The 18907-nt window shown below is 39.8% G+C and overlaps 2 protein-coding genes across 2 annotated transcripts in view; both read right to left on the bottom strand.

Moving 5' to 3' along the window:
• Positions 1 to 2481: 2481 nt before the first annotated feature.
• Positions 2482 to 5734, bottom strand: timm21 (translocase of inner mitochondrial membrane 21). Its single transcript, XM_084151683.1, has 6 exons — positions 5192 to 5734; positions 4902 to 4964; positions 4701 to 4798; positions 3805 to 3878; positions 3559 to 3664; positions 2482 to 3359 (listed from the first exon to the last, which is right to left on the bottom strand). The coding sequence occupies exons 1-6, from the start codon at positions 5493 to 5495 to the stop codon at positions 3267 to 3269; spliced, it is 738 nt and encodes a 245-aa protein (XP_084007809.1). The 5' UTR covers positions 5496 to 5734; the 3' UTR covers positions 2482 to 3266.
• An 8297-nt stretch (positions 5735 to 14031) lies between these two features.
• The window catches only part of neto1l (neuropilin (NRP) and tolloid (TLL)-like 1, like), a gene marked incomplete at both ends in the record, with an annotated part of 165886 nt that continues 161010 nt past the window's right edge, over positions 14032 to 18907 (bottom strand). Inside the window, 2 exons of the mRNA XM_084152148.1 lie at positions 14032 to 14092; positions 15210 to 15825. Of these exons, the coding sequence (XP_084008274.1) occupies positions 14032 to 14092; positions 15210 to 15825 (677 nt within the window). The remainder of the gene's footprint in view (positions 14093 to 15209; positions 15826 to 18907) is intronic.

Consider the following 18907-nt stretch of genomic DNA (forward strand, 5'->3'; position numbering starts at 1 on the left):
GGATGACAAATCAGAGCAAGATTACTGAATGTAAGTACATTATTTACCTTCAGAGGTGAATGTATCAAACCAGTTTTTTGTTGTTGTGCACTCTCCTCAAACAATAGCATGGTATTTTTTCACTGTAATAGCTACTTTAAATTGGACAGTGCAGTTAGATTAACAAGAATCTAAGCGTTCTGCCCATATAAGACATGTCTATGTCCTGGAAAGTTTGCTGTTACTTACAACAGTCATGCTAATCACATTAGCGCACGTTAGCTCAACCGTCCTGTATACAGGACACCGATCCTGTAGAGGTTTATAATAAACTAAATTTTTTTACATTTGAGTCATTTAGCAGACGCTCTTATCCAGAGCGACTTACAGTTAGTGAGTGCATACATTTTTCATACTGGCCCCCCGTGGGAATCGAACCCACAACCCTGGCGCTGCAAGCGCCATGCTCTACCAACTGAGCTACAGGAGGCACAAACAGACACTTAAACTAACACGTGATGCGTAGCTGTCACATGTACACGATATGAAAGCATGATGTACACGTAGACGTTTTTAAGGCGTTCATGGTGAGATCTTTCATAATAAACGTACACGAAACTGACATGACGTGTACGTGTCATGTGACATGAACGTGACGTTAATGCGTCTGCAGTTTGATGCCTTAGAAAAACACTTTTCTCCATTGACAGTCCATGTTAATTCATGGCAGTATTTTATGGCACTAGGAAGACGTTAGCTTACTTGGTGAGAGGTATCAGTAGCTTCACGATGCTTAATTCTGGCCTGAATCACCCACCATAAAACAGCATCAGATACATGGTCTACACATACTGAGACAGAGGGATGCTGTTTCGCTCGCTGGGATGCTTTAACTGAGATTGACGCGTCTTTCTGTCCACGCGCGTCAAATAAATTATCAATATTTTATTTGGACGGGCAAGTAGGTAAGGTAGGGCAAGCCGGACCCCCTACGACCCACCCGTAACTCCGGACCTGACGCTTACCCAGAGTTACTTGCTCAAACTAAGGTAGTTAAACAACAACAATCAGTCATTGCAAGTAAAATGTTTTACTAAGAATGTTGCGGCTACTTGCAAATGAGTTGAACAAGTTTGCATTTCATGAGTTGAGAATTTTGCAATTGCAGCCCGCAATTCGGGCGTTCTTGCATGTGGAGCCTAGGAAGAGTAGATGCTGCTAATGGGGATCCCTAATAAAATGCTAAATGTGGGCATTCCTGCATCTGCAGGAAACCCTCTTTATACCTCTATTGGTCTATTTTTAAGACAGGACCATATATTTTTTATAACTAAACCAAGATAGACCACAGCCTGTCGTTTCCAATGGGGATTTTTTTGTTGTCATGGGGGCAGAACAAGCAAGGAAGTGGGCAGAGCAAAGCACGAGTTAGCGAGATCCTATTGGCTCGTTCTAGCATGCATCTGCATGTTTCTGTTAGGGAACGCCTCCTTTGTGAAGTGCGCATGTGCAATAACTCAATTTGCCTTTGCACTCCTTCTAAACAATGCGATTTTTTAAAACTTTTGCAAAGCGTACAGTCTACAAAACTTTGTCCACTCTGTTCATAACAGATGATAGTTTTGGGAACAGAAAACTGTATTGAGATCAAATGTTTAATTGATGAGAAAATGTGCTAAATGTTGGCCAAAATCCATCTTGTTCCATCTTCTCCTACTGCCGGCCAGTGGGCTTCCTCTCACTACCATATTTAGTAGTGAGTGGAAACGCCACGAGGATGCTTCATATTTATACAGCCGTTGACATATCTGTATTATTGTTCTATCTGTGATAGGACTCTGGTAGGCAGGGGCACCCCAGTACAGTAGGTGGCGGTAATGTACCATAACATTGGATGCCAACCGCTGATAAAGAAGAAGAGGTGGGGCAACAACGGTTGCTAGCTAGCTAGTACACCGGTAGACAGTGTCCTTCGCCCACTTTTTTTTGCAGTTCTGTTAATGATGGTGAGGGCAAAGGACACGGTCTACCGGTGTCGCTCCCGCTAACTAGCAAGGACGACTCTGGTACACGGGAGGCAGGGTTGAAAAACTCTGATAATACTTTAATTTCCCTTTTGACCCACATTCAAAAGTGTCACATAAGTATGAAGATGTCGTGCTCGAGGGAGGCGTTCATGCAGGAACCAATGGGATGCTCGGGGGGAGGAGGGGTTCATGAAGGAACCAATGGGATGCTTGAGGTGGGTAGGAGGGAACGCCCTGAATTGTGGGCTGCAGTTGCACACTATTGTGTCTGTATGCACTCATGCACAGTGAGGATGATATACTCTGTCAAATATTGGCATAATGATACAAAAATATCAATACTGTCCATAACATTGGAGGCTGCAGCGGGGAGGACGGCTCATAATAATGGCTGGAACGGAGCGAATTGAATGGCATCAAACACATGGAAACCATTACCACCAGCCCGTTATCCCAAACTAATGTGCCACCAACCTCATGTGTAACAACATATTTATTCTACAATGTAATTCCAATAAGTTCAGGGTGGAATAGAACATTTGCAGTGTGACAGAATATGTATAATTTCACATGGCCAGTGAATCCTTTATCATTGGGGGTTTAATCAAGTCACATTCCTTTTTTGTATGACCACATACTCATAAAACATAATTATATTTATTTGCTCTCAAAATACAGGTGTCTTAGTTAACTCAAAATCTTTGATGTTTATCCATATCTCAAATCAGTGTAGTAGATTCATGACCAGAACAAAGACATTCAACATTTTCACTGTCAACACACAAATAACATCTCTGCATCAGATGCTTTTCTTTTACAGCATTACGTTTCCATCATTTCACAACAAAAGTAAACCATTCTTTAGAGAAGCCTTTCATCCTATGGAGCATTAAAACGGCATAGCTTCAAATCATAGCTAATTTAAACACCAGTCATTGGCATTCAGAAGGGAACAGCCACGTAAAAGAGAGATCATCCTCCACCCTCACTTATCTCAAAAACAAGGAAATTGTCCTCAGAAAAGTCAGCAATGGCAGTAGTGATCTGTTTCATTTACCATCAATCATTGTTTGACCCCATTTTCTAAATCACCCAACATTTACGTTCACGTGTGTCTAACACAAACTCATACTAAACAACAAGACATACGAACTTGATTCCATCTATTCAGCAACAAAGTGATGCATTGCCTGTATCATCTGAGTGATGCTAGACAGCTGATGCACCTCTTCAGACTGGGTCAAATAATCAGTCCCCATCTTATCTGTTATCCTCAATGACAATGGTTCTCCTTGGGTAGGTGTCTACTTCCACGAAGATGTAGCGGAACTCTAACTTTCCAGTTTCAGGGTTCTGTTGAAAGAGTTAAAACACTTTCACCTTATATCACAACATAAAGAGCCTCTGCCGATTATGCCAATAATTCTTCTTTAATTAATGGAGAATCTTGTTTCTGATATCAATAAAATAATGTCTCTAAATGCTATACCGTTTAGGTCAATCAAGCAGATAAATTACACATAAAAGAATATGGCTAGGGAATATGTCTAACCTCTTTAGATTCTGTGTGCACAGTTCCCTGCCGGCCTGGTTCTTCTCCCTCGATGTAGAACTTCAGTCTCATGTGCTTCAGTCCATCCTTCATGTACTCAACGTGACTGTGGGGAGAAAGAACATGGTAAACTTGCTAGTAATCACACTGACGTAAATCACACAGTCTGTTTAATTCAGTGATCTTGTATTCTTATCACAGTGTATAAAGAGAGACCATCATGGTACAAACAAACGTTGATCTCACCTGATTTTCTGTCTTCTACCTCGGCGGGACGTCTCACCGAAGCACTTGATTGGCTCCCCGAACACTCCAATCACCTGTGGTTTTACAAAGAGGAAGGAAGAGAACAATCAGCTTTACACCCAGGGGTCGAATTAGCTTTCAGAAATCAGCATTTTCTAAACGCAGACCATCAAAAATCTGTGTTTTAAACCATTTCACCTGTGTTTTATATTGAAAGTCAAGTGTTTTTTTGCTTCAATAGATCAGGGGAGTGCAACTATAGTTTTTCTTCCAACAAAATACATTAGCGGAACACATTTTGTAGCAGATGACAACAGGTGTGCAACGCTATTTGCCGGCAAGCAGCCACACAAGTAAATTAGCTTACAATGAAAAAGCAAGGTATTTTTAGCAAAAATGATGCATGGCCATCATATTTATAATGTTTATCATAGAAATAACTACATTTTCCTAATGTTTTGCTTGAAGTTAATCTTGCATTTTACCTTGATACCATAGAAAAACTACACCAGAGGAAAAGTAGCCTACACATCCATCAGTCAGAGCACTGTCTGGTGATCCAATTTGAGTGTGCAACTGAAGCACACATTTTTTTCTGCGTTTTAGCTTTCCCTTTCTGTGTGAAAAATGGAGAATCCTGCGTTAACGCAACCCCTGACACCACATTGTTTTTATTAATCCTGTGTTTTCAGATAAGTACAGATGCAGGGAAAGAGACAAGGAGAAGAGGCAGTGAGACTAATGAGATGTAGATGGCTAATGTCTTAACTCAGTGCTCTCGTACGCAAAACACATTCCTGCAAAAGGCAAATACATAAATGAACTGAACTCAACTGAGATGTAGACTAAGAGTAGATTGTCTTGTTGATGTTATGTTTCTGTGCTTGTTATCTCACCTCTGGGTGTAACCTGGTTTTGTTGAATGCTTTGCTGTAGACCTTGTTGGGGCTGGAGGAGGAGAACAACTCCTGGAACACCACATACAACAACCCACCTGAGAGCAAAACACAGAGGTGTCAACAGGTTGGGGAAAATTATCTTTTAATCAGATTACATCAATTCATGTTTCAATATCATATTCTGGAAGTGAAAATCACCTGTTACACCGAGTCCAATCAGCACAACTATGAGGTAGGTGAAGTCTTTGCCAGCTTCCTTCACTGTTGCGAGGGAGAGAACTCTGATTATGGTATACCCTTTTAGTTCTAAACTCTTTGATAGTTGGAGAAAAGGATGATGCCATTATGCCAATGTCAACACTTTCAACAGTTTAGTCTCTTTCATTCTTATTGTGCAAAAAGTGTAATTGACAAGGCAAATCCATTGATTAAGTCCTTTTATGGGCTCCGATTGAATGTCAATACATTAATGTGTTCGACAGGCTTACCTTTATGTGCAGTAGAAGGTCCTTGCCTCGGTACTGACACCTGACCACCATCCTTCTCTTCGCCTTTACTTCTCAACCTTGTGTCGAGAGAAATGCTTCGACTCCGTGTACAAAATATATTACTCACAATAGATGAGCGATTTGCAGTCCTATAGAAAATTAACCTGGATGTTGTAGTAGACGGTTTCTGAAGGTGCAAACTGTTCTGCATGCGTTTGCATATTCCCAGAACGCATTGCGTTGACAGTGTTTGATACTGATGCAAATTACGCTGCACAACTTTCAGTATGAAAGAATACACCATGTTGTCCTCTATTCACGTTGACTTTCTAGCCACTTCAGCTGTGAAAACGCACGCGGTGTCTGGCCACTACTTTTCGCAACCTTTCCCAGTATTAATGAACTGTTACTAAAGTCGAACCATTATACGATATAAATGACCTAACTGCAACACAAATCAATCTACACTTCAATAAGTACTTGCAGGACTATCAACGTTCAGTTCGGGAGTTTGCTGTTGAACCTTGGGCGCATGAATGTGTCGTCGTGACTGTACAAGCGCGAAGAATTGTGGGAGAGGGAGTTTTCTTGGAAGAGTCATTGGCAGTGTAAGTCCCTGGCAGGACCCAGAGGATGAAATCAAAGAGAATGCTGTCTTTGATGAAATAGACATCACAGCAATATCACAGTTTTTAAAACATGTATATTTTAAACATATATTCTCTTTGGTAATATGCTCACGTATTCTAGACTAGTAGGGTAGGCTACATCACTTAGGCTACAACATTATAACAAGGGACAGGGTGGGTAGGTTACTTTCTAAATGTAATCCGTTACAGTTACTAGTTACCTGACCAAAATTGTAATCAGTAACTTAACTTTTGGATTACCCAAACATAATCGGATTACTTTCAGTTACTTTAGGATTACTACCCTTTAGAAGAAGACAAAAAGGATCCATCAAACGCATTGGTGTGTCATCATAGTGGTCTCTGACTTGTGGTCAGACTCGCTCAGGTGGAGCAAACTTAAACTTGCGCCTTTTTTTCAATGCTGAATTGAATGTCATTGAAAAAACAGAATGGTATCATAATTCATTTTCCAAAATATCCTTTCTAAATTTCAAATTAATCCAATAAGTAATCATCCAGTTTTTCAAAAGTATCCGTAATCTGATTACAATATTTTTTGCTGGTAACATAACAGATTACAGTTTGTTTTAATGTAATCAGATTACATGTAAATGATTACGTGTAATTAGTTACTCCCCAACCTTGAAAAGAGACACAAGTGTGAGCCTGTCCTACGTTGTTCATGGACAAGCACAAATTAATATCACTTTCCAATATACAAACTCAGTAAGACTCAATGAGATTTAGTATCAGTTTATTGAAAACATTCTGTCCAGCATTTCTTTAACGTGTTACCAAAGTATAGAGATCTCAGCAAACAAATGGGTCTCAAACATACACATACACTATATACACAAAAGTATGTGGACACCCCTTCAAATTAGTGGATTCGGCTATTTCAGCCACACCCGTTGCTGACAGGTGTATAAAATCGAGCACACAGCCATGCAATCTCCATAGAAAAACATTGGCAGTAGAATGGCCTTACTGAAGAGCTCAGTGACTTTCAACGTGGCACCGTCATAGGATGCCACCTTTCCAACAAGTCAAATTTCTGCCCTGCTAGAGCTGCCCCGGTCAACTATAAGTGCTGTTATTGTGAAATGGAAATGCGTAGCGTGTAAAAATCATCTGTCCTCGGTTGCAACACTCACTACCGAGTTCCAAACTGCCTCTGGAAGCAACATCAGCACAATAACTGTTCATCGGGAGCTTCATGAAATGGGTTTCCATGGCCGAGCAGCCGCACACAGGCGTTGGCTGGAGTGGTGTAAAGCTCACCGCCAATGGACTCTGGAGCAGTGGAAATGCGTTCTCTGGAGTGATGAATCACGCTTCACCATCTGGCAGTCCGACGGATGAATCTGGGTTTGGCGGATGCCAGGAGAACGCTACCTGACCGAATGCATAGTGCCTACTGTAAAGTTTGGTGGAGAAGGAATAATGGTCTGAGGCGGTTTTTCATGGTTCGGGCTAGGCCCCTTAGTTCCAGAGAAGGGACATCTTAACGCTACAGCATACAATTACATTCTAGACGATTCTGTGCTTCCAACTTTGTGGCAACAGTTTGGGGAAGACCCTTTCCTGTTTCAGCATGACAATGCACCCGTGCACAAAGTGAGGTCCATACAGAAATGGTTTGTCGAGATCGGTGTGGAAGAACTTCCCTGGCCTGCACAGAGCCCTGACCTCAACCCCATCGAACACCTTTGGGATGAATTGGAACGCTGACTGCGAGCCAGGCCTAATCGCCCAACATCAATGCCCAACCTCACTAATGTTCTTGTGGCAAGTCCCCGCAGCAATGTTCCAACATCTAGTGGAAAGCCTTCCCAGAAGAGTGGAGGCTGTTATAGCAACAAAGGCGGGACCAACTCCATATTAATGCCCATGATTTTGGAATGAGATGTTCGACGAGCAGGTGTCCACATACCTTTGGTCACGTGGTGTATTTTGAATGACAGGAAATAAAATATTGATGTAAATGCAAGGAAAGGCTATGGGGCAATCAAGGAATTAGGTAGTAGCCTAATTCATGATCAGTAATTGAGCACACTTTTTTTTTACTGTAGCCTAGTGTGTATAGACAAGCCACTAGTACAACCATTCCCAATGTTTGAGATCCTAGTTGGAAATCTGAATGGAAATTGTCAAAACTGGGACCTCTGGAAAACCAATTTCATTAGGCTACTCTCTGAAGATGTCTGTGGTTTGCCATAGAAACTACATATTACATCCCAATGTCCCATTTCAGTCCCCAGAAAGCACCAAAGAGACCATTCATGTCCAGTGGATTAACACTAAGGTTAATGCCCTTCATGACATCACAACATTCTCTTGGGTGTGAAACTCCGTCCGGGTAAAGAACTTGAGCCATGATGGAGGGAGGGAAACATAACAGCGATACATACTGTGGGTTTCCAGATGGGATTTCAGCACCAAAATTACATCCTTACATGTTTGATAAATGAAAAAATAATCCATGAAGTTTCAAAGAACAGGTTCAGTTTTTCCGTCCATGAACAATGTACATTAAAGGTATTTATTTTTCTTTTGAAGTTTCAGTCCAGTATCTGAGTACCAGGATATGTGTCTGCTGGCTTTACAATCTCAGCCATTTGAGAAAAACAAACAGGGCATCTCACCTGTCATCCAAACAAAAGAAACCAACGCATACACAAAAAAAGCTTCTGTTTTTCCTTATCACAACAATCTAAATTGGTTTTGCCGCTCAATGCAACAGTTATCTCAAGATGCATGAGGGAGATTAATGTTAGTTCCATGTTGTCAAACTTGGCAAGATGCAGAAGAATGATGCATCTGTCTGACGTATCTGTAGAGAAATGAAAACACCATTACTTATAGTGCACCCTAGTCCACAATAACTGCAACAACAGTTTATTACAGTTTGACATGTCACTTTACCTCTCTGTCTCTCCATCCTGAAGTTTCATAAGAACAGATTACTGCGTAAATCAAATGTGACCCTAAAGCATTAACACATTACAACATGTGCATATAGTGCATGTGTTAAGACATTACTGTATTTTTGCAGTCTCTGTGTGTGTGTGTTTACACAGCATTAGTATTGATTCACATGGTCTCTTATGTTCACGTTACAGTTATACAATAAAAGTATTACTAGCTGTGTCAAAATGAAGTGAACACATAACATAAACTTACGCAGTGCATTACTGGAGAGAAAAAAACACATTGACATAAACAACAGCAAACCAGAAAACTGAGCAAGCATGTCAAATTAAACTAAAGATTGATTTATTGTTGGGATACTGAAGGCGTCAGCATAGTTGCAATGATGTAGTGTAGACAAACCATGCAGGCAATAACATCAATCCTATAGTCAACACTGTAACAACTCCCTGATAATGTTCATGTGAGAGTGGACAGGAATTACATTACATTACATTTGAGTGGAGATCAAAATGTTTTGATTTAGTATAGTCCCAGTGTCGCTAAACGGTGTGTCTTAATGGTGTGCATTTGTGAGTGTGTGTGTGTGTGTGTGTGTGTGTTTGCATTCATATTTTGTCAAATGTGCTTTTATAGCATGTTACTTGCAACCAAATTAATTTCCTTTCATTTAATTTGAACAATAAGGACTGGGGAAACACGACAAAAATAATTAGATAAAACCTTAAAATAAAAATTATTAAGCTTTATTGTTAATTTTCTTACAAAGCATTCATAAAATCAGCCCTGAAAGGTATTATTTACGTCTTTAAAAACTCTCTTCTTTTCAAATACCCCAAGTAGAAAAGTCTGAGTACAAAGATTACAGGCTACTAAAAGAGAGGGTGTGACAAATCAATTGAAATTACATTGTTTTTGTCAAATAATAAACAACCACACTGAAGAAAAAAACCCCAGTGAGGAATCAAAATTTGAAAATGGAAATGTCAAAGATTAGTTTTGCATTGACATTTGCCTTTTAATTTAGTTTAATTAGCATGCAATCAATTAATATCACTCATAATAATTGTATGGATAGATTTCCTTTGTTTATGTTATAGTGAACTTATTTATAATTGAGATTGTATTAGTGGATGATTTAACTTTCAATCTAGATGTTAGTTTGTTAATGTTTTAATGGATATAAAAAGCATGCACAAGTCATACCATAGCATTTTCAATTATAATATAATATTTATTTTTTCTTATTCAGAGAGGGGTAATTACACTGGGGTTAGTTACTGAGTAGGCCTTATCACCTAATTATTACTGATAAATGTTACATCTTTCCTCAAACTGAAAAATTGCAAGCATTGATACCTCAAAATATCATTTATAATATGCTGCAAAAATCCTACAAAATCACATGCTCTAAACGTTGAACTGAGGAAGGTTTTCTGATCACAATAGTCCTTTGATGAATTTAAGCAACAAACTTGCCTCTCACAATGTAGATATTCATCCAAAATGTTTTCTTTGATAATAATGTACCTTCTTAATGTCCAGTCAATAAGATTACAAAATCTGAAGTGACAATATTGGGTCAGAGTAGTAGCCTACTTAAATTCAAGTTTCAATTATTTTAAGCCAGTCTATATACAGGCAATTGTTTTTATCATTGTAGCTACTTTCTTCCAGTTTGTTACATATTTCATACTCTCTATTTCCGTAAGTCCTTCATCACCATCGCCATTATGCTGATGTGAATCTCCGGTCCGTATTTTCATATTTCTTTGAAGCCCGTTCGAACTGATCCAGGATTGCACTATTCTCAAGAAGTCTATATGATGGAAACAATGCAACATAATGTAGAGCGTAAGCAAACACACAAACACACAAACACACTCACAGGACTAAACATTTCTCACACTGAATGACACAACTTAGGGTAACAGTTTATTTGAATGTCCCAGCATAATACTAACATGAGGGAGTCATGACTTAAAGGTGACATTAAGCACAATGATAGTCTAGACAATCTTATGTAGGCATTATGATGGAACATCCAAATAAAGTGTTACCCAACAAAGACATGAAATAATATGCTTTCACATTAATGCAACTTAAAACTGAAGACAACAGTACAGTCCATGAGCCAAGGGGGTCTCATAATGATTTTTCTGCAGGTCTATGTGGAAAATGTGTTATAGCAGTGCATCAATGGTAGCTTTCTTTGTGTTAAAACTCTTTATTTTGTCCCTCCATCCCATTCATTTTTCCCATAGGGATTATACCCCAAAGAATGTCAGTATACAACAAGTTATTGCTCACTTATACCCTTCAGCCATATATAATTGGAAAGTATAGATTCACAGCTATCCATCAGACATATTTTCTGTTTAGGTCAACAGAACTTCGACATTTGACCTCTAGGGTACATATCAGAATTACCTGTATAAATTGCTTTAAAAAGGAAACCCTGATACATTTTAAACTTTGTTTGACAAGATATTATTTTGTTTAAAAATTGCTCATATTGTGGCATTGACATTAAAATGTTGCAAGCTTAGTCATATAATTCAATGTAATCGGGCAGCTATGTTTTGGGATTCTAACTTTGGTGATAGAGGCACCAAATTGCACACACACAGCTAGAACAGGTTTTGAAAAAGATTTGTAGATACAGGGCCGTCAAAGAATTCACTCATTAACCCCACAGAAGCCTTCTTCCAATATGGCCACCAAACAACTCAATGGGGTCTTATTGGAAAATGTTGCATGACCATACCTGTATGAAATATATACTGAACAAAAATATAAACGCAACATGCAACAATTTCAACGATTTTACTGAGTTACAGCTCATTTAAGGAAATCAGTCAATTGAAATAAATTCATTAGGCCCAATCTATGGATTTCATATGACTGGCAGGGGCGCAGCCATGCGTGGGCCTGGGAGGGCATAGGCCCACCCACTTGGGAGCCAGGTCCACCCACTGGGGAGCCAGGCCCAGCCAATCAGAATGAGTTTTTCCCCACAAAAGGGCTTTATTACAGACAGAAATACTCCTCAGTTTAATCAGCTGTCTGGGTGGCTGGTCTCAGACGATCCCCCAGGTGAAGAAGTCGGATGTGGGGGTCCTGGGCTGGCGTGGTTACACGTCGTCTGCGGTTGTGAGGCTGGTTGGACGTGCTGCCAAATTCTCTAAAACGACGTTTGAGGCGGTTTATGGTAGAGAAATTAACATTGAATTCTCTGGCAACAGCTCTGGTGGAGATTACTGCAGTCAGCATGACAATTGCACGCTCCCTCAAAACTTGAGACATCTGTGGCATTATGTTGTGTGACAAAACTGCACATTTTAGTGTGCCCATTTAGTGTCCCCAGCACAAGGTGCACCTGTGTAATGTTATCCTAGTAGCTGTTTTCATTATGAGGACTATAGGCCTGCCCCGTACATTCCATTACAATGTAGTAAAATCCAATGTTGGGCCTGTTGAGGTCAATTATATTACTTGTAGTATTCTAGTAACAGACCAATCTGCTACGGCCCCATAGTAAGAAAACATCTTCATTTAGACTAACTATGTGTAATGGTTTGCTGCTCTCATCATCAGGTGAAAACATATTGGCATTCCTATGGAATTTTACATTGTAATGTTGTGGAAAGTTTCTAGTCCTCTGTTTTATGAAAACAGTTAATAGGATAACATTGTATATCATTTTAATCAGCTCACATCCATGACATCACATTGTTTGAAGATTAAATATTGCAATTATTGATCATAACATCTGCAGAAATCAGCGATTCGTAAAGCTTTTTTGGGCACATTCTTATCACAATTCTGTGAATAATTTAACATCTTTATATATCTGGCACACCTGGCTAATTTAGTTGTGTATTCTACATCACTATGAACATTTAAAGATATTTCTGCATATACTACAATTGTATTTGTGGGGTGGCAGGTAGCTTAGTGGGTAAGAGCGTTGTGCCAGTAACCGAAAGGTCGCTGGTTCTAATCCCCGAGCCGACTAGGTGAAAAATCTGTCGATGTGCCCTTAAGCAAGGCACTTAACCCTAATTGCTCCTGTAAGTCGCTCTGGATAAGAGCGTCTGCTAAATGACGTAAATGTATTTCATACAGGTATGGTCATGCAAAATTATTCAATAAGACCCTATTGAGTAGTTTGGAGGCCCTATTGGAAAAAGGCTTCTGGGCTTAATACGTGGATTCTGTAATAGCCCTGTATCTACAAGTCTTTTTGGGGCCTTTTCCATAATGTATAGTCCAAAAACATAACTGCCCCATTACATGGAATTCTATGGTTAAGCTTCAAACATTCTAATGTCAATGGCACAATATTGGCGATTTTGTAACAATAGTTGTAGCTGTTGCATTCAAAGTTGGTTACAGTATATTATATATAATTTGAAAGGACATTTCATGACCTTTCAGAACCACTTGTCAAACAAAGTTGAAAATGCATCAGGGTTTAATGCACTTCTATCACACATTTTCCAACTCTATGGACATAGATCTTTTAAAAAATCACTATGAGACACATCACCCCAAGTGAGCCCGACAGATCAAATTTGGGTGTCTGGCTCATGGACTAGTAGGCTCGAAAAGCCATGTTCAGTATTTGATTCATTCAACAAGTCAAGAAAACAGGAGAATACCGTGTAAGTGTGACTTCAGTAAACCTTAGAAATGTCTGAAAACTTTACAGGTGACTAACTTGTTTAGAATTAGGACTGTGATTTTAGTATTGGTGTATGTAGTACTATTAATGTGCTTAATCAAAAGTGTAATTGAATATCTGTATGTTAAATAATAGAGCTATGATCTGTTTGTGCTACAAGGCTAAAATAAATACAGGTCAAAGGTTAAAATCATCCATATTTTCCATAGGTTCAACAGAAGATGACTGGAAAAGTCCATGCTAATAAATAATAAAATGTTGCTCATGATATGACCTCGGTAAGAAGAGGACAAATACATGAGCTTCAAATCAACCACGCCAAAAAATAGCAGCCAAATTTCACACAAAAACTCACCATAAACCAAGATGGCCGCAAGCAGAGGAACCATCTTGATGACAACAATGAACCATATAAAAAAATCGAACAAACAAAACAAACTAAATCCAGAATAACTTCACAAAAAAGTCAACATCAAAACGACATAAAACTACCATTACTGAGATACTGACTTATATGGGCAAACGATGAACTACACAGAAACATAAAATATGTTTATTGTTGTATAAGGGGGGCTTACCTTGAGATTGCCTTACACCCTAGTCGTGTTGTATTCTGATTCGTGTTTGCTCAAAGAGCCAATGAGGCAGAACCTGAAATGTCACCGCTCTGTCGTTTAATATCAAACTCTTTTTTTGCATAGAGATTATCATATGTAAATGCAAATATTCGCTACATAAAAGCCGAACATTTCAACAGAGTTTTGAACTCTGGAAGTCTTGCATGCATAGAAATTGCTGTGCTGGACATTATAGTTAAAACACGACTTATTCAGGTATACAGGTTGAATACAGTAGAGCACACAATGTGCATGCACAACAAAGGTACTTTATCTTGGAAGTTATTTTGGAGGTACATGAACTGTTCCTCTATGTATACTTGTAAACATTTAATTTATCAAGCCATCAAGGTGCAGATATCCGTACAATCAAATATAATTGATAGAAAACAGGTTTGTGCCAAAGGTTTGAACTTTACCATATAAAAAAATAATTAGCACAGTTAACTTTTACTATTAACAAAGTTATTTGTGTTTTAATCTTTTGAGCTTACAAAATAAAATAATTTGCATTCCAAATGGATTAATCAATGATCTCTTTATGACAGGCACCAATACAAGCCCTTCTGTTGAGAGTCACTGAATTGATCTACATGTCCTCTATAGAAAAGAGGTGTGTGTTTGTCTGATCCATTGCAAATGTCGTGCACTTTATTTGCACATCATAAATCAGTATTTTAATTCAAGATGGATATCTGAAGACCTATCAAGGACACTGGCCATGTTTGTTGGTACTGAGCATGGGCTGGAGCTACATAGACAGATAAAGAAAGAACTATAGAGACAGAAACAAAGAAGTAGAGTGAATGTGTGTGAAAGAGTGAGATAGAGAGTGAGAGAAATAGACAGGAAGGGGAGTAAGATAGTGGGTGAGAGAGAAAGTGAGGGGGCAGGTCTCACTACCACAGCATAACTCTTTATGAATGATAGCAGAGTTGACAGGAATAAGGAAGATCAAAGATCAAAGCAAAAAAGGAAGCTAGAACCAAAAAAAAAAACAGAATGAGAGAAAGAACAAAAATAGGGGGGGATTAAAAAATGTTAAAAAAGGAAGAAAATCAATGTCACCCTCCCCCATGACATCTTCTACTAGGATGTCTTCATTGATTGATTGATTGATCATGGATCATTGGAAATCTATAGATACTGACCGCTGGACTGCCTTCTCGTGACGCGACAGTCGGTGGCTCGTTGTGGGAACCTCTTCCAGGTCGTCATCGAGGTCGCACCCGTTGTCGGCCGCTTCCTGTGAGTAGCTGTGCTTCATCACCAGTATGCTGCGCCGGTTCCCGGGGGCAATGCTGGGCAGCAGTGGCCGTACTGGCTGTGGTGGAAGGTCCGTGAGGAGGGCCTCGCGCGTGCTCAGGTTGCCGCGGCTACCCCGGCCACTGAGTGACAGCTGGGACAGGTGGGCGGAGCCTGGGTTGGAGGCGAAGCCACAGTGATGGTCATGGACGCAGCGTGAGGATGAGCGGCGGAGCGCGTGGTAGTTCTCGAAATCCTCCGCCAGGTCGACTAGGTCCGCGGAGGCGGCGGTGGCGTGCGTTGCGCTGCGTAGCGTGCAGAGCTCGTAGTGCGGCGGCTCGAAGACCTCCTGGAACATGGTGGGGTCGAAGTCCTCGCGCCGGAGGATGTACTTCTTCCTGGGCTGTTTGATCTGAACGATGACAGACACGATGAGGAGGATGAGGACGATGCAACAGGTGACGCCAATGATGGTGCCGTTGGTGTTGTTCAGGTTGTCCAGGATGTTGGCTTTCCTCTTCTCTGTTGGAGGAGGGAGGGAGAGGAAGGGGGGGGGGGGAGATGGGGGGAGAGAGAAGGAGAGAAATAGAGAGATGGGTGGGAGGGAGAGAGACAGTGAGAGAGGAGCAAATAGTGGTGGTCAGGAGACTCTCTTTTAGAGAGTGTGCTGTTCTCTGCTTCCATCTTTGTAAATGGAGCCAAGTGGTGAAACACATTGCAGTTCTATAGATCTCTCACTATCCCTTTACACCCACTCACCCACAATCACATCAAATCAAATCATTTGTCACATGTGCCAAATACAACTGATGTAGACTTTACCTTGAAATGCTTGCTTACGAGCCCTTCTCAACAATGCAGAGATTTAAAATAATAATACAAATAGTAACACAAGAGGAATAAAATAGAATACACAAGAACGGAGATATATAGGGAGTACCATTACCAGATCAATGTGCAGAGGTACGAGATATTTGAGGAAGATCTGTACATGAAGGGTAAAGGGTAAATTGACTAGGCATCAGGATAGATACTAATAAGAGTAAAATAAAGAACAGAGTAGCAGCAGCAAATGATGAGTGTAAAAGTGTGTGTATGTACAGTACCAGTCAAAAGTTTGGACACACCTACTGTTGTGTCGGTATGCATTTATGTGCATATGTGATTACACAGCTGGCTAAAAGATTAGTGTAGCTCTGTTGGAATAATTTTTATAGATAACTTTGTCACCTTCTGGAAACAGAAGATGCTCTACAGGAATGACAGAGTCCATCCAAATAATCTCTGCTCCTGGACTCTGTCCACACATTTCAAGGCTGCGTTGAGACAATTACTTATCAATGACCCAGCTCAGATAATCCCTACCATTGTGTCGCTGAATGATCTACATTATCCCAGGGGCGTTGGCAGTCACAATGTAAGTAACCTATTTATGTCCCTTTAACTCCCCTGAATGCCTCTGTCGATCCTACAGCTATTGTATACACTAATCATGTGCCTATGAACCACCAAAGGAGATTGGTGGCAGCTTAATTGAGGAGAACGGGCTCGTGGTAATGACTGGAGCGGAATTAGTGGAATGGTAACAAATACATCAAATACATGGTTTCCAGGTGTTTGATGCCATTCCATTTGCTCCGTACCGGACATTATTATGAGCCGTTCTCCCCTCAGCAGCCTCCTGTGGTTAGCACTTAGGCGGTATGCCCTAGTAGGAAGTCCACTGTGTGCAGCTCACCCTGCACTATCAACTAAAACATACAGTAAATAAAATGATCATGTCTACTTCTGATAAGCTTCCCAGTAAAGCAATAAAAACAATCAAGCATCCCAGAAAAGTGCTAAAGATAGCCCACATTAACATATGTAGCCTAAGAAACAAGGTTCATGAAATCAATAACTTGTTTGTAACATATGACATTCATATTCTTACTATCTCTGAAACTCACTTAGATAATACCTTTGATGATACAGTGGTAGCAATACATGGGTATAACATCTACAGAAAAGACATAAATGCCAATGGGGGCGGTGTTGCGGCCTATATACAGAGCCACATTCATGTAAAGCTTAGAGAGGATCTCATGTTAAATACTGTTGAAGTAATATGGCTACAGGTTCACCTGCCTCACCTAAAGCCTATTCTTGTGGGAAGCTCCTATAGACCACCAAGTGCTAACAGTCAGTATCTGGATAATATCTGTGAAATGCTTGATAATGTATGTGATATCAACAGAGAGGTATATTTTCTGGGTGACCTTAATATTGACTGGCTTTCATCAAGCTACCCACTCAATAAAAAGCTTCAAACTGTAACCAGTGCCTGCAACCTGGTTCAGGTTATCAGTCAACCTACCAGGGTATTTACAAACAGCACAGGAATGAAATCATCAACATGTATTGATCACATCTTTACTAAAGCTGCAGAAATCTGCTTTAAAGCTGTATCCAAATCCATCAAAATGTAGTGATCACAATATAGTAGCCATATCTAGGAAAACCAAAGTGCCAAAGGCTGGGCCTAATATAGTGTATAAGAGGTCATACAATAAGTTCTGTAGTGATTCCTATGTTGATGATGTAAAGAATATTTGCTGGTCTGTGGTGTGTAATGAGGAGCAACCAGACGCTGCACTTGACACATTTATGAAATTGCTTATTCCAGTTACTAATAAGCACGCACCCATTAAGAAAATGACTTGTTCAATCCCAGTGGGTTGATGAGGAATTGAAAAAGTGTATGTTTGAGAGGGATGAGGCAAAAGGACTGGCTGCACGACCGATTGGTCGCAAATTGAGAAATCATGTGACTAAACTGAATAAAAAGAAGAAACTATACTATGAAACAAAGATAAATGATATAAAGAATGATAGTAAAAAGCTTTGGAGCACCTTAAATGAAATTGTGGGCAAAAAGGCAAACTCAGCTCCATCATTCATTGAATCAAATGCCTCATTCATAAAAAAAAAAACACTGATATTGCCAAATACTTTAATTATTTTTTCATCGGCAAAATTAGCAAATTTAGGCATGCCATGCCTGCAACAAATACTGACACTACACATCCAAGTAAAACTGTCTAAATTAAGAAAGACAAGCATTGTAATTTTTATTTCCGAAAAGTGAGTGTGGAAGAGGTGAAAAAAATACTGTTGTCTATCAACAATGACAAGCCACCTGGGTCTGACAACTTGGATGGAAAATGACTGAGGATAATAGTGGACGACATTGCCACTCTTATTTGCCATATCTTCAATCTAAGCCTACAAGAAAGTGCGTGCACTCAGACCTGGAGGGAAGCAAAAGTCTTTCCGCTACCCAAGAATAGTAAAGCCCCCTTTACTGCATCAAATAGCCAACCAATCAGCCTGTTACCAACCCTTAGTAAACTTTTGGAAAAAATTGTGTTTGACCAGATACAATGTTATTTTACAGTAAACAAATTGACAACAGACTTTCAGCACTCTTATAGGGAAGGACATTAAACATGCACGGCACTTACAAAAATGACTGATGATTGGCTGACAGAAATGTATGATAAAAATATTGTGGGAGCTGTTTTGTTGGACTTCAATGCGGGTTATGACATTATCAATCACAGTC

This window comes from Coregonus lavaretus, assembly GCF_964263955.1.
Source record: "Coregonus lavaretus genome assembly, chromosome: 34".
In the NCBI taxonomy this organism is placed as follows: domain Eukaryota; kingdom Metazoa; phylum Chordata; class Actinopteri; order Salmoniformes; family Salmonidae; genus Coregonus; species Coregonus lavaretus.

Coding starts and splice junctions, on each gene's coding strand:
- timm21 (XM_084151683.1), bottom strand. CDS start 5,495: ATGGTGTATTCTTTCATACTGAAAGTTGTGCAGCGTAATTTGCATCAG. Junction 4,799..4,901: donor GATTGGACTCGGTGTAACAG/GTGATTTTCACT, acceptor TTTTGCTCTCAG/GTGGGTTGTTGTATGTGGTG. Junction 3,360..3,558: donor TGCACACAGAATCTAAAGAG/GTTAGACATATT, acceptor CTCTTTCAACAG/AACCCTGAAACTGGAAAGTT.